This window comes from Danio rerio, chromosome 12, assembly GCF_052040795.2.
Source record: "Danio rerio strain M-AB ecotype USA chromosome 12, GRCz13ab, whole genome shotgun sequence".
Taxonomy (NCBI): Eukaryota; Metazoa; Chordata; class Actinopteri; order Cypriniformes; family Danionidae; genus Danio; species Danio rerio.
In genome coordinates, this window is record NC_141032.1 from 42,927,501 (window position 1) to 42,943,547 (window position 16,047).

Below are 16,047 nucleotides of genomic sequence, written 5' to 3' on the forward strand. Positions count from 1 at the left end.
AACATAAATAAATTACTCCGCATTAAGTGTTTCAAACATTGATTTGAATACAAAACAAGATATTTAAGTATGTTGGAAAATAGTATTCATTAACATCCATATTTGAAAGGGAAAATGCTATGTAGGCCTGTCATGATATTTATTTTTTGTTGCACGATATTGTACTAAAACATATTGCGATAAACGATATTACTGTCATCTTAACACAATTTTAATATAATATAATTACAATGCAAGTGCACTCCTTCAAAGAACACATCATATTTTATTCCGAAATATATTTAACTTAATTTTAACAATTTTAATAATGAGGCATTGGAATCAGAATGTGAAAACACATATCCTAAATAAATAATAATAAATGTTAACAAAAATAAAGTACAAGGTAAAAAGTAACACCCACATGAAAATATACTAAAGTAATTTATAGTAAATACTATTTTGTTTTAACCACACTGATAGTAGCTATGTTTCCGTCCACCTATTTTTATGCACATTTTGCGTATGCTCATAAAAACGGTGAATGGAAACGCCATGATGCGCATACATTTTGAAAATGCGCATAAAAAACTCATGAGCAAAACTGAGTAGGAAACATTTTATTCGATGATAAAAGATGCGAATAAAACTTTTACCCCACAAATTTCAGTAAGCGCATTAGAAAAGGTCTTGTGTGATCATGTAATGAGGAAAATGTGTGTAAATGTGAACCCAGCAGGCTGAGCACACTGTAAAACATCTGAACTGTTGTTTTGGTCATTATAAAACGTCTTACTGTTTAAGTATTAGTTTTATCATATTAATGACCTCCAAATTCAAAAGTGTCTGTGCTCCGTGTCTGACACCTTCAAACGCCACCGCACGTTCACTGCATGTCAGGATTGCCTTCTGAGGCACAAGTCATTTATTAGATGAAGAAAAGATTGACGCAGCTTCTCCTACTGCAGCAAATTTCATTTTTACTGTTGATATTTGGCGCCAGTTAATCAGGAAGTGACGGTTTTGTTCACTTTGACTTGTCAGATGGAAATGTTGCTTTATTCGCGCTTCTTTTACATCTTTATTTGCATAAAGTTCATTAACATTTTTGGATGGAAACATAGCTACTGACACCTACAATAGAGGTTGCGCGATAAGTCCATATATTGATTATTGTGAAGAAAGAAACGGAATTGGGTTTGGAACAAGTAGAAGGTGAGTAAATTATAGTAGAATTTTCTTTTGAATTCACCACTTTCGGGGGAACTTTTTAATGTTATTTCAGAGAAAGACTTAACGTCCTTTTTAATGTAAACGTAATGTAAAAGCTTTTTTTGGTAATGGAATGAGGCCAGGCTTTAAACAAGTGCACATCAACAGGCTCCATTTGCGCTCAGAAATCATGAAATAGAAATCATGTTGAGTTTCAGTGATGAGCACTGTTTTCTCGCTTTGTAAATATTGGTAATACCCTGGGAGAGGAGCAGATTTCCATCAGCACGTCTCAGAGGATGGCACTATGATGACTGCTGCATTCTGGGCCATGCCTCTGAGTTTCTCTCTCTCTCTCTCTCTCTCTCTCTCTCTCTCTCTCTCTCTCGTTATTTGCTTTTTGGTGCATTGCACTAATGCATCTAATGACTTCTTAATTAACTGAGGTGCTTTTTTGTGGGCATGGCCACTCAACACATTAGTTTTTACTAATCAGCATGATCTGTTCGTGCATCTTCACTAGAACTGAGGTAAATGACAAAAAGTTGCGACTCTGCAAGCTTAACTACTTTTTAAGTAGTGTGGAATTAGTTCAGTGGTATTCAAACTCTGTAGTTTTGCACAAAGAAGCATTTTTCTTACAAAACAAGAGTGTAGAGTGAAACAAGCACTACATTTCTGTTTTTTATGTCACATTTACAGCCAGGTGCGTTGAGGCAGTTATCAAAAGCTCTCTCCAGCAATAATGTACAGTTGCCAACTTGTGATTGTTGGCACAGGAGGAGGATAACTGTGGAATTATTCATTGGTCTTAATGTACTCGTGTACTTTTTTTTTTTTTTTTTTTTGCTATTGAACATTTTGGAAACATTTTACACCAACATGCATTTACATGAACACCAATATGTTGTAAAATATTAAGACTTTGAAATGCTAAACAAGGCAAATTATTGTAGGATCAAAATCTTGTAAAAATTTCTAATGGGAGTAAAACTTACTGACAATATGTAAATCAACGAAGCTCCTTTTTATGTCGAACTCAGTGCAACTAGTGAAAATTAGTTTGTGTACAAGCTGACATAATCAAGATTTTTTTAACATTTACATCTTGAGCGTGATTATTCTCTAAATAATTATTTATTTGCTAAAAAAAAACTTGTACAAAATGGGTTAAGAAATGGATTTGGGTGTAATTTAGAATTCTGTAAATATCAGTAAACTGACTACTGCAACCCTTTTTGTTTATCTCACCTTGCTTGATTAATTTCACTTTCTAGTCCTGTATATTGTATGTCTGAAAGGAAAACTCATACAAATGTGTATGCAATATTTGAAAATTGAAAATATAAAATTGCTTTCCATTCCTTTTTATTGCATTTTTCACTGGTGTTCTTTGAAAAATCCTGAAAGCAGTTTGTTTCTAAATTATTAAATTTAAGGATAAAAAAGTTCCTTATTTCTTTCATCAGTGATAGTTTTTTTTTTTTTTTCCAGCTGTAACCATTAACACTTCATTTTGATGAATTTTTGAAGTAAATATTTTACTCACCCTCAGGCTACTTAATGAGTACTCTATGTGGTTTTTATTTATTTATTTATTTATTTATTTACATAGCACATTTCATCCACAGTGGCAATTCAAAGTGATTTACATAAACAGGAATAAAAAAGACAAGTATAAGAAATGTATTTATTTACTTGATTTATTGGTTTATTTATTTTTAATAAGTATGTTTATTGAAATATCACTTAACATTATGCAGAATGTAAGAATACACAGAGTATCAGGAGATTTCTTTTAAACAATTAGCAAAGGAAAAATTATAATAACACCCCCCACTCCCCATATATATATATGGTATAAATGTCACAAGTTTTGTCAAACCAGCTTTTTTTTTTTTTTTGATGTTACATAAAGATAGTTGCAATGGTTGATGGTAATAATAAATAAAAACAGTAGTGTCCAGAAATGAAGCACAAAAAATGCATTTAAAAGATGCTAAAACATTGAATTAAAACAATAGCAAAAAATAAAGTAACAACCACAACAACAACACAAAAAATACTAGCAAAACAGTTATTATACTAAATAATCAATTTATAAAGTCTAACAGAGGTAATGTTTCAAGAAAAAGGCCCCAAATATAATCAAAGTCTGTGGGCTTTTGTCTGACAGAATACAATACTTTCACAGGAGTACTACAAAGTTTTTTTCTTTCCTTTAATAGATTATTGAATGTTTTAAGCTGCGACTTTGACCTAGCAAAAAAACAAAAGTTAATACCTCTTGATGGTACATAAAGGGGGCGTCACCGTGGTAAAGTGGGAAGCATGATCGCCTCACAGCAAGAAGGTCACTGGTTTAAGCCCCGGCTTGGTCAGTTGGCATTTCTGTGTGGAGTTTGCATGTTCTCCCCGTGTTGGAGTGGGTCTCCTCCGGGCGCTTCGGTTTCCCCCTCAGTCCAAACACATGTTGTACAGGTGAATTGAATAAGCTAAATTGGCTGTAGCGCGTGTGTGAAAGTGTGTATGGGTGTTTCCCAGTGTTGGGTTGCGGCTGGAAGAGCTAAGTTGGCAGTTCATTCCACTGTGTCAATCCGTGATTAATAAAGAGACTAATCTAAAAAGAAAATTAATAAATGAATGATACATAAAGTCTGATAAAGTAAATGATTGTCCTGACTCATGATGTACAGTTGAATTTAGAATTATTAGCCCCCCTTTAAATTCTTTAAAATGTTTTTAATATTTCTCAAATGATGCTTAACAGGGCAAGGAGATTTTTGAAAATGGGAAAAATATAAACAAGGGGTCTAATAATTCAGGGTGGCTAATAATTCTGACTTCAACTGTATATGTGAGCGCAAATTCACACACGAGCTAATGCTTTCGTTCACAGCTATTTTATATAAGTTACAGCATCCAGGATAGTTTTGATGAACAATATAATTCTTCATTCTCTCTTTTCATTGTAAACAAGCCTAAATGCACACTTTAAAAACCCTGATGTAAGCTGGAGTGAATAAATTAACAGCAAAGATCCATTTAATAGTAAACATCCTATTTAATGTCAGCAGTGCATTTAAGCTTGTTATCCTAAAAATGAACAGAATTCCCCAGCACTGCTATACACATGTGCTTGAAGAGATGCTCATATATTCTGCAGGCATCTTTCACCTGCGTGTACCGGAGTCATCAGCAGTCGGCTCAGCGGTCGGCAGAATCAAAGCTCATGATCTGGACATTGGGAAGAACGCCGAGGTCGAATACAACATCGTCCCTGGAGATGGAGGAGCCATGTTTGATATCACCACCAACGAGCACAATCAAGAGGGGATCATCATGCTTAAAAAGGTACATTGCAATCTGTATTAACTACAATGTTGATTGCTGGCAACGTGTAATGTAATGTGCATTTAGAGTGAAGGAAATAAGTATAAGTAACATGTCAGGATGAGAATGGAGAATGAAGTCACATGCATTGCTCACATGCATTGCTCAGGTGTGATTTTCTTTCACAGACTACCACAGAGTGTAAAAATTTTGATGGTTCTGTGGGTCTCGTCTATCACATCTGATCTTTATTTAGTATTCTCTATTGGATTTAAGTCGGGTGATTGGTTGGGCCATTCTACAGCTTGATTTTCTTTCTCTGAAAGCATTTGAGCTTTCTATGTTTTGGATCATTGTCTTGCTGAAATGTCCACCCTGGGTTCATCTTCATTATCCTGCTAATGTAGATGTTGGACTGAAGCCGATATTATTTATTTACAATGACGAAGGGCAGAGGGTTACTAAAGAACAACAGAGAGATTTCAGCTGCTGTCTGGGCTTTCACTGTCTTTCTACACCTCCCTTTCTTCCAGTGTTGCCAACTATTTTTAATGAAAGGGCACTAAGCACTGCCCGAAAAGTCATTGAATGTCGCTAGAGTACGTCATACCTCAATTTGCATATTACTGACATCATCACGTTCTGCTGTTTCTGTTTGTTTAACAGCTTATGATTAATAAAGTGGTATTTATATTAGTACTACACTTTATATATGAATGTCAATTTAAATTAATTTATTGCTGTTTGAATACAGGATATCAGTATAGATTTGTAGTGAATTTGCAGTAATCTCTCAGATGTAATAAACTCAGACACATTCCAAAACTGTCACTAAAATATCTGTGATCGTGAACAAGGTCAAATTAAATAGTTAAAATAAAGGAGAAGCAGATCGGTTTGACCGTTTGACTCCCTGTGCTAAATCATTTGCCGTCAGTACGCGGTGATCTGCTCTCAGGTTGCAGGTGGGAGAGACTGCTGTACGAGGAGGAGGCTGCTTGTCAGTGCTCTGAAGCGGGGGAAGGGTCAACAACATCACCCACAGCTCGTTGAGAAGTGTAGGGACAAGATAGTACGGACAAATGAGAGTCTATACAAAATCTCCAGTAACACAAAAACGTTGCTAGATGTGTCACTAGTCGCTTTTTTGAAAATTTGTCACTAAGGGGGTCTGAAAAGTCGCTATATAGCGAGAAAGTTGGTAACACTGCATTCTTTATGTGTTCAGTGCTTTTTTTCTTCATCATTTTATTGTATTAACTTCATTTGTAAACTAATTAGTTTTGTTTTCTTTGCATATATGGATTTATTTTGTTGTTACCAACATCTGGCCAAAATTTCAAGTCAACAGCACCTTTAGATAAATGTTTTATTTCCTCCATTGTACATAGCTCATTTATTGTGTATGGCCATACACCCAAAGTGCTCTACAACCAGGTATGGGGGTCTCTCCTCACCACCACCAAAACATGAGTGTTTGTGAACTCATTAGTCGGTATTTGATAAATTACATGAATATTAAAGCACATTGATTTGTAAAAGTGTTTGTGTCATAACAGCTTTGTGTTAATAATTAAGACGGTACATTTAAAAATGATGATAAGAAATGGCAGTTTGCATTATCAAACAGCATATCAAGTCATATTTACCGCTAAAAATAACTGGAAGTGAATGTCACTGGCAGCCAGACACATTAAATTTATAAGTGGATGTGCCAAGTCTGAAAAATAAGGTGGTTGGGTTAGAGACGGATTATATCATCTCTTTTAATAATTAAAATTGAAACGTTTTATCATGTCTTCTTTTTTCTACTGCTACTTTTGCTTTACACTCGTCACAGACATGCATATACATAACAACTGTTCTTCAAAATAAATAAGTACCTCAGTTAATGATGTTTTACCAATAGTTCATAAAGATTTTAGATGTTTTTGAAGAACATTTTGAAAACGTCCGCTATATTTTTAGAGATTGCAAATGATGTAGCCAGAGGTACATATGGAAATGAACGCCATAGGGCGGTATGATGCTGTTCCATTTCGCGCATACCAGCTGACTGCTTACCTCCATATTGACATCATTCCCGTTGTTACCAGCTTGTCCAGTTGCTCGCCATATACATGTGTGGACTTAAGACGCAGAGAGGAGTTTGACCATGACAATAGGGTTTGAGTCCAGCGAAGAATGGTTGCAGAAAGTGGGTAAAACAAAAAGTAAATCACAGAATGTGGTAAAATCTGAAAACTTGCTTAAAATCAGGTGAGGGCTTCTCTTTTTCTGGATTGCTTTTTAAAACTGTCGGTTGGGTTTAGGGAAGGAAAAGAGTGGGTCAGTCAATCGATCAGTTAGTCAGTCATTCATTCAGTCAGTCGTTAGGGACCTCTGGTGGATTTATGCGAGAACAGCAGCCGCGAATGATACTCACTAAAGAAATTTGAGATCTCAAAAAGCATACACAGCAGTATGAAAAATATATATTTTTTTTAAATGCTAAAAAACGCACCTCCTGGGACGTATTTGGTGCTATCCAGAAATGTGAAGAGAGGTACATTTTCAGAATGAAGCTGGGTTGTTTTTGAAACTAGTACTTTAATTTTACTCTATGCAAAAAAGAAACTGCATCATGAAACTGTTGGTTGTTACATTAAAAAAATAAAATAAAAAATTAATCTTCAAAACTATGTTTAAAACGTTACATGGCAATGCAGTACCTAAAACTAACATAACAATTAAAATCAGCCTAAATGAGCAGTACATTGTTAGTCCAGCAATAGTCCAGTGGCTAGCACGCTGACATATTATGCGGAAGTGCTCCGGGTATCCTGAGTTCAAATCCTGGCCTGGGTTCTTTTCCGATCCTTCTCTCTCACTTCACTTCCTGTCAAAGCTTCTGTCCTGTTAAATAAAGGCAAAAATTGCAAAAATAAATATAAAAAGGAGCAGTGTGATTATTCATTGTTTAATTAAAATACAAAGGTTTATTGTTGCACTTGATAACTGACATATCTTAGCAGCGCATAACCCAGTTCCATGTCATATTATGTGCTATAATATACTTTGCACAAAATAAATATTCTGTAATTATTATCATGTCTGGTGATATAAACAAAGAGCAAAATGATCTTGATTGTGAAAATCTTACACTAATTAACATCACTCTCATTAATTATTGTACTTTTTATAAAAGTTTGTTGACTTGTTTATGGATGAGATGGAAGTGTAAAATATGAGGTGTGTTATGTGTGATGAAAACAGCAGAGGAAGGTAATTTTGTGAAATTTCTAATCATGCTATTCTTTTTTCTCAAATTATACAAAAAGGTGTCAAGATATTCATTTGCAGACACTTTTGGCAATATTCTAGCCAATTATATTAAGTAAATTAGAATCACAATAGCACAGAAAAAATTACACAAGCTTGACTTTTACACCACGAAAGATGCAATTTAGCAGATGATACTAAACGCAGGGGCGACACGGTGACACAGTAGGTAGTGCTGTCGCCTCACAGCAAGAAGGTCGCTGGTTCGAGCCTCGGCTGGGTCAGTTAGCGTTTCTGTGTGGAGTTTGCATGTTCTCCCCACGTTCACGAAGCTTCCCCCAAAGTCCAAAGACATGCGTTATAGGTGAATTTGGTTGGCTAAATTGTCCGTAGTGTAAGAGTGTTAATGAGGGTGTATGGATATTTCCCAGAGATGGGTTGCAGCTGGAAGGGCATCCGCTGCGTAAAACATATGCTGAATAAGTTGGCGGTTGATTCCACTGTGGCGACCCCTGATTATTAAAGGGACTAAGCCGAAAAGAAAATGAATGAATGAACTAAATGCAGGTGTACACCAGGTCTAATGCGTTTGGAGCTTGTCCATTTTATGACCACTCCCAGAGGTAGTTGAAACACATTTAATCAGATTACTTTCATATTATAAATGTGGTAAAATGTGTTCAAACAGACCAGGAATTATTTAAATTGTGGGACCTCATTTCACAATGTTAGAATAAAAGATTATAAAAACCCATATATACACCAGCACATCTCTAGGGTCTCTAGCTCATCAGAGAGTAACAGGAAATAGATGAAGAAGACACCATGTGCAAACTGTAATGTGTCTCTCCTGTCTAGTAATGATCCAGTCAATCAAAACAATACCAGCTGTAAACAGAACCTTGATATATTTTAAAATAAAACCTGTAAGTTAACCTGTAAGTTAACCCTTGTTTGCTGTTGGGGAGGTTTTCATCCGCTCTGCAGTGATTTTAAATCTTAATTTGGCCACAACTTTCTTTGAGTTTCAGCAAATGGAATGATTTTTGGTGTCGAATCTTATCTTGATACATATTTTTTAGAAAATGCTTTAAAAAAGTCAGCAATACACCCTGGACAAATGTATGACCCTTTCGTTATGTTCACGGCTGTTTTTGCTCTATTGACTTCCATTAAAATTACTTTGTTGATTGCAAAGCCTTGACACCATGGGCTCTCTTGAATGTAAAATACGGTTTGCACCCTGGAGCATGGCCTAACAGGGTTGTGCTTATTCTCTTCATGAGTTATGTGTGTGTTTAGAGCAGAGGTGCCCAAAGAAGAGCTCACGAGCCAAAATTAGCCTATTGTAACCTTTGCTTTTGCCCGCCATCCCATCTAAAAAGAGAGGGAGAATGGTGAGGAGTTGTTTGGGACAAATTTCTTTAACAGAGATCATCATTAAGAATTTAATGTAACCTTTTGTTTCTTTGTTTATTTGAGGAGCTACAAAAAGGCCAACAAAAATGAAATGTTTCATTTAAATGTAAATAAATCAGACTTTTAAAATGTAAATACTGTCACTTGATAGATAGAGGACGAGACATCAGTGAGCAAATCAAGGCAAAGACAGGAGCAGCTTGACTAGTGTATTCAGTATTGAACTCCTCTATGTTATAAATAAGATTATTTATGCTTTTACTATAAGTTCATTATAAAATGCTAAAAATGATACTGCACCGTTAATTAATATGGTTTAAAGCAAAGTTTTCTAGTTATTTTGAAATATTAGCAAATAGATTAGGAAATTACCCATTGCAAATTTAACGTAATACGGTTTGGTATATTTAACTTTGGCCCACAGCCTTCAATCAAGTTTGGTTTTTGGACCTTTTTTAGAAAAGGTTTGGGCACCCCTGGTTTTGAGCATAACGTCTCCCTCTCCTTATAAGAGTCAGTTGCGTTGCACCATGGCCATCCGCTATTTACATAATGGACTGTGTAAATGGAAAAACAGTAGTTTCACTAATGAGAAAACAGTTAAACAGATCATCTGCAGCATGAAGATAAAGAACGAGCCTCCTTTATCCGACCTCTTAACTTTCTCTTTATTTTACTTTTACTTCTTACTTTACTCTTTTACTTTCATGGAGTAAAGACACGGCAAAAATGCACTCAATTGAAAACGTCCATTAGCCTACATATTTAGTTTGGTTTGTTAAGCTCAAAGATTCGTTTCCGAACTATTTATAAATTCAAATTTAATTTCCACCAAATTAATAAATGAACAATATTAACAAAGTGTGGTCAACAAACTGACTTATATCCAAACCCACTTCTATTCGTTTGCCCCATATGGTGATGCATATGTCTTCAAACCCGACAGTTGGACAAATCTAAAGTTGTTTTTATTAAAACAAATATAAATATGCATATGATAAATAATTCTGCTAATAATAATAACATTTTACAAATGCAAATTGTCATAAAGGAACTGAAAAAGCCCAGTCAAGAAGGCATGGAGGCAGTGGTTTTTATTTTTATGCAGAAAATAATAATTTTTGTAACATTTTAATGCTTTCATTTGTTTTCATATATAAAGATATTTGTGATTTGCTGTACATCCTGTGTGTATGAAGCAATGTGTAAGCATTTGGACTTACATAGGTGCATAACTAATACACTCAGCACTGAACTTCTGACCTGCTTTTAGTTGATCAACAGTGCGGCCTATTTAAAGTTTATTGCTTATTATCAGCTTATTGCATCGAGTGTATGTTATGACCCCATATAGTAATTTTTATTGTTACTGGTTTTCCCAGTTTGCTAACAAGTCAAATTAGCATTTTTCACTGTTAATCAAACGCATTTAATCAAAACAATGTAGTTATAATGGATGTAAATGTGGAAAAAAACAGATGCCAACATAAGGAAAGTGTAGTCAATTTAAAAAATACACAAAGGTTAACATGCATGTAAAATGTAGTCCAACACTGTCATGCCTTAAAATGCCGGAGTCCGTCATTCATACTGTACAACCACAACCGCATTATCAAAACATCAGTCGTATGTGGCCTGTAAGAGCACTTTGAGGTAATGATGTCTGACGTGAAGTACTCGCCCAAAGGTAAACGGCAGCATTCAGCCCTGCCAGAGAGAACGCAAGGTGACTTTCTGTGGTTTGAACAGAGCCCGGTACTTAAACACTGGCAGCGTGACAGGACTTATTAACATGCCACACGCCTCTGTATATCTCGGAACAGACTTGTCAATAAAAGCAAATGCAGTTTATACAGGATGCTATGCTGGTGTAATATTATTGAAGTGTTGGCAAACGTATCAGTATTTCGATAGGTATAGTATTAATTCTGAAAGTTTTATTGGACATTGATATTTTTTAAGATATTGTGTTAGAGATATACATTCCAGTTTCTTGTGAACACTATTACAGAAGCATCAGAGTGTTGATCTCTGAAAGTGTTAGTGAGATATATGAAGGTAAAGAGCTCTAACTGTGTCCATATGCTTTTCTCTAAACTCACACAGCATGAATGACAAGCATACAGTCAGGAATCCCCACGTCTGCTGCGCAATACATGCTGGATATCATCTATCATGCACACAATGACAGCAGTGTTTATTTGCAGGATTATTTTACATGAGGTGTACAGAATTGCCTTACAGCGATTTGCTAAGAAACTTTTGTTGCAAGCAACTTGTAAACGTCCAACTGTTACCTTTAATATTTTGTGTAACCCTTAAATTATTCAATAAAATAATGCACCGATGTTGAAACAAATATCATAATATTATACAAAAGTTTTTTGGTAAAAAATATAGAATATATGTTGATTCAACTTCTACTACTACTACTACTACAACTACTACTACTACTAATAATAATAATAGTAACACAACAGTCGGGTGACATTGGAGTGAGGATTCACATGCAGTTAATTAGTATTCAGTCAGGCAGGCAACGGTCAAACAGGTAGCAAACAGGAGCATAAAGATAATCCAAGATTGTAGTCAAAACCAGGCGAATGATCAGTACAGGCAGCAAAGAATCAACTAGATTATTAAAGTTTGTCGAGACAAACTTTGAGGCTGACTTGTGAAAGCCTGTTGGTAATAGTTTATTTAGTTTAAACAGTTTTAAAAAGTATGAATACATAGATAGATAGATAGATAGATAGATAGATAGATAGATAGATAGATAGATAGATAGATAGATAGATAGATATGGGTTTGTTATTTGTTAAGCTATGGGACAGTTGCTAGGGTGCAGTATCTGGTTGTTAGGGAGTGGCTAGAAAGTTGAAAGCTCGTCAGTTATTGGTAGTTTGGTAGTCTGAGTTAAATGAGCTCAGCCATTAGTCTGTAGGAGAGTCTGATGCAGAGTTATGAGCTCACAAAGATTGATCCAATGTAAAGTCAATGACAGGCTTTTGAATGGAAGTCTATGGGACAGTTTCTAGGGTCCCAAAAGTGGTTACTAGGGCGTGGCCAGAAAGTTAAAAGCTCATCAGGTATTGGCAGTTAGGTAGTCTGAATTAAATGAGCCCAGTTAGAAGTCTGTGTGACAGTCTGATGCAGAGTTATGAGGTCACAAAGTCTGGTCCAATGTTAAGTCAATGGGATTTTTCAGAGGGTCCCGGGACGTTTTTCGGAAAACCGAAAGTCGGATCAGTTGGAAAAGCAATAGCACACTGAGTCAGACCAGTTTGAAGGTTTGGTGTGAGTTTGGTGGTCATAGCTCGAAAGCTCTAGGAGGAGATGTGTTTTGTTTTTTAGTCTCAGAAGAAAAATAGGATAACAGTAGTCTGGCTTGCTACACAAGCCAGCCTAATAACAGGAACGCAAAGCAAGGATCAAAAGGATGTTTGAATGATCGTCAGCTGTGGTCAGAGTGATGAGCACAACGACTTCTGGGAGTTCATAGCAGTGGCACATGTGTAGTTCTCCAGCGACCAGCACAGGCTAGATCACTGGTGATCATGACAATAATTATATTATATTATATTATATTATATTATATTATATTATATTATATTATATTATATTATATTATATTATATTATATTAGACTATATTATATTATATTATATTATATTATATTATATTATATTATATTATATTATATTATATTAGACTATATTATAATATATTATATTATATTATATTATATTACATTATATTATATTATATTACATTATATTATATTATATTATATTATATTATATTATATTATATTATATTATATTATATTATATTATATTATATTATATTATATTCATTAATTCATTCATTTTCTTGTCGGCTCAGTCCCTTTATTAACCCGGGGTCACCACAGTTATTGTATAATGATGGTTTGTTCTGTAGACTATCAAAAAATATAGAGCTTAAAGGGACTAATAATTTTGACATTAAAATGGTTTAAAACAAAATTAAACTGCTTTTATTCCAGCCAAAATAAAACAAATAAGACTTTCACCCGTAGAAAAAATTATTATCAGACATACTGTGAAAATTTCCTTCCTCTGTTAAACATCATTTGGAAAATTAATATTAATATTATTAATATTATTAAAAATTATTATTACTCATACAAGAAGTAATTAAACAGAACAATCCTATACTAACAATAAGAAATACTTGTCTGCAAGACTGGAAAACCACTTTGCTAGGTTTATTCATGCATCAAAATAAAAGTATTTTACTTCCATTCAGTAGAACTAATGCGAAGGAGTGCATTTGTCTGAACTAAAATCGTAAAAACACAATAACACTGACATAATAACACTGTCAGCCTCTATTAAAATCTCTCACTGACCCGTCGGTTTGGATGCAGTATTACAATATTCAAAAATTTAATAATTGTATATAGGCTACAACAAAACACAAACTATAAACCAACATGATGATATCATTCCAGCCGTCTGACGTCTGTTCCAGAAATACAGAGATGAGTTTTACCTCCAGGAAAACAGCACGCCACCATTCCTAATCATTCCCATAAAGTCTGACACATGCACACTCACACTTCTCTTATTAAATCACCGAAAGCTATAAATGCTTTCATTGTGATTTCACATTCTCTTTGTCAAGTCATTGCATAAAGAACCATTGCATAGAGCAGGAATGTCCAACCCTGTTCCTGGAGAGCCACCTTCCTGCAGATTTCAGTTGCAACCCTTATCAAACACACCTGCCTGTAATTATCATGTGGTGTTCAGGTCCTACTTAATTGGTTCAGGTGTGTTTGATATGGGTTGGAACTGAAATCTGCAGAAAGGTGGCTCTCCAGGAACAGGGTGGGCCACCCCTGGCATAGAGGACCACAAAAATACAGAAAAATAATATAGAAATAAAAACTAAATGATAAAATAAAAAGCATAGTAAAAAGGTACAGAGAGGAAGTCTAATATCTAGCGCAGAGCGCGTTAGTTGTGCACATTGCTTAATACACACAGGATGTACATCAATACGCAAATATCTTTACAATTGAAAAAGAACTAAAGGATTAAAATATTTAAAAAAACATTTTTTTCTAGCCTACATTAATCTAAAAACCACCGCCTCCATGCCTACTTCTCCGGGGGCTTTTTCAGTTTATTCATGACAGCTTGCTTTTGCATGTTATTATTAGTAGTAGTAGTATTTATTATATGCATATTTATATTTGTTTTATTAAAAGCTAGCTTAGATTTGCCCACCTGTCAGGTTTTAGACCAAATGGGGCACAGCATATATTTGGATATAACTAGTTTTTTGACCACACTTTGTTATTATTGTTCATTTATTCATTTGCTGGAAATTAGAACTGAATTTAGAAACGGTTTTATGTAGGCTAATGGATGTCTGTGCATACTACACATTTCCTTATCCATGAGAGTGAAAGTAAAAAGTAAAGAATGAGGAGGCTCATTCTCTCATTCTCATGCTGCAGATGCTCTGTTTACCTGTTTTCTCGCTAATGAAGCACTCAGTTTTTTCACTTACAAAGTCCGCCGTGTAAATAGAAAATGCACTATGGCGTGACGCAACTGACTCTTAAAGGGAATGGGAGATGAGACTTTATTCTCAAAACAAACCTATAATTCATTTAGAGAATAAGCTCAACCCTGTTAGACCATGCACAGTAACGCAGAATGGATTTTTCCGTCGTTAAAATTGCAAAAGTGGATTCGGACACTCCCTTAATGCTTTTGCACCCTGCGCTTGGACTTTGCACCTGGATCGTCAAAATAGAACCCAGAGAGTCTAAAAACACTTTTGTATGAGGAACTACTTTCTTCTGTCGTTCATTCAAGGACATCCGCTACATAAAACATATGCCGGAATAGTTGGTGGTTCATTCCACTGTGGCAACCCCTGATGAATTAAGGACTAAGCGGAAGGAGAATTGATAATATAATATAATATAATATAATATAATATAATATAATATAATATAGTATAATAATATAATATAGGCGAAGCAGTGATGCAGTAGGTAGTGCTGTCGCCTCACAGCAAGGAGATTGCTGGTTCGCTGGTTCGAGCCTCGGCTCAGTTGGCGTTTCTGAGTGGAGTTTGCATGTTCTCCCTGCGTTCGTGTGGGTTTCCTCAGGGTGTTCCATTTTCCCCCACAGTCCAAAGACATGCGCTACAGGTGAATTGGGTAAGCTAAATTGTCCGTAGTGTATGAGTGTGTGTGTGTGTGTGTGTGAGTGTGTGTGTGGATACTTCCCTGAGATGGGTTGCGGCTGGAAGTGCATTTGCTGCGTAAAAACTTGCTGGATAAGTTGTCGGTTCATACCGCTGTGGCGACCCCAGATTAATAAAGGGACTAAGCCGACAAGAAAATTAATGAATGAATAATATAATATAATATAATATAATATAATATAATATAATATAATATAATATAATATAATATAATATAATATAATATAATATAATATAATATAATATAATATAATTATAATATATAATATAATATAATATAATATAATTATAATATATAATAAAATATAATATAATATAATATAATATAATATTATATTATATTATATTATATTATATTATATTTTATTATATCATAATATATTATGATATAATGTAATATAATATAATAATAATACAATATAATATAATATAATATAATATAATGTAATATAATATAATATAATATAATATAATATAATATAATCATAAGTCAATGCTATAAAATAAACTTTGACATGCACAACACAAACAGTAAATTACTTTTAGCTTTAATGGTGCTTTTTCCACAGCAGC

General features: G+C 34.5%; 1 protein-coding gene across 2 annotated transcripts in view; it reads left to right on the plus strand.

Annotated features, from left to right (window-relative positions):
* Positions 1 to 16,047, plus strand: part of cdh12b (cadherin 12b) — a 320,630-nt gene that overhangs the window by 215,510 nt on the left and 89,073 nt on the right. For both annotated transcript variants that reach the window (XM_087276886.1, XM_087276887.1), the window contains one exon: positions 4,358 to 4,545. In XM_087276886.1, coding sequence (XP_087133012.1) covers positions 4,358 to 4,545 — 188 coding nt within the window. The remainder of the gene's footprint in view (positions 1 to 4,357; positions 4,546 to 16,047) is intronic.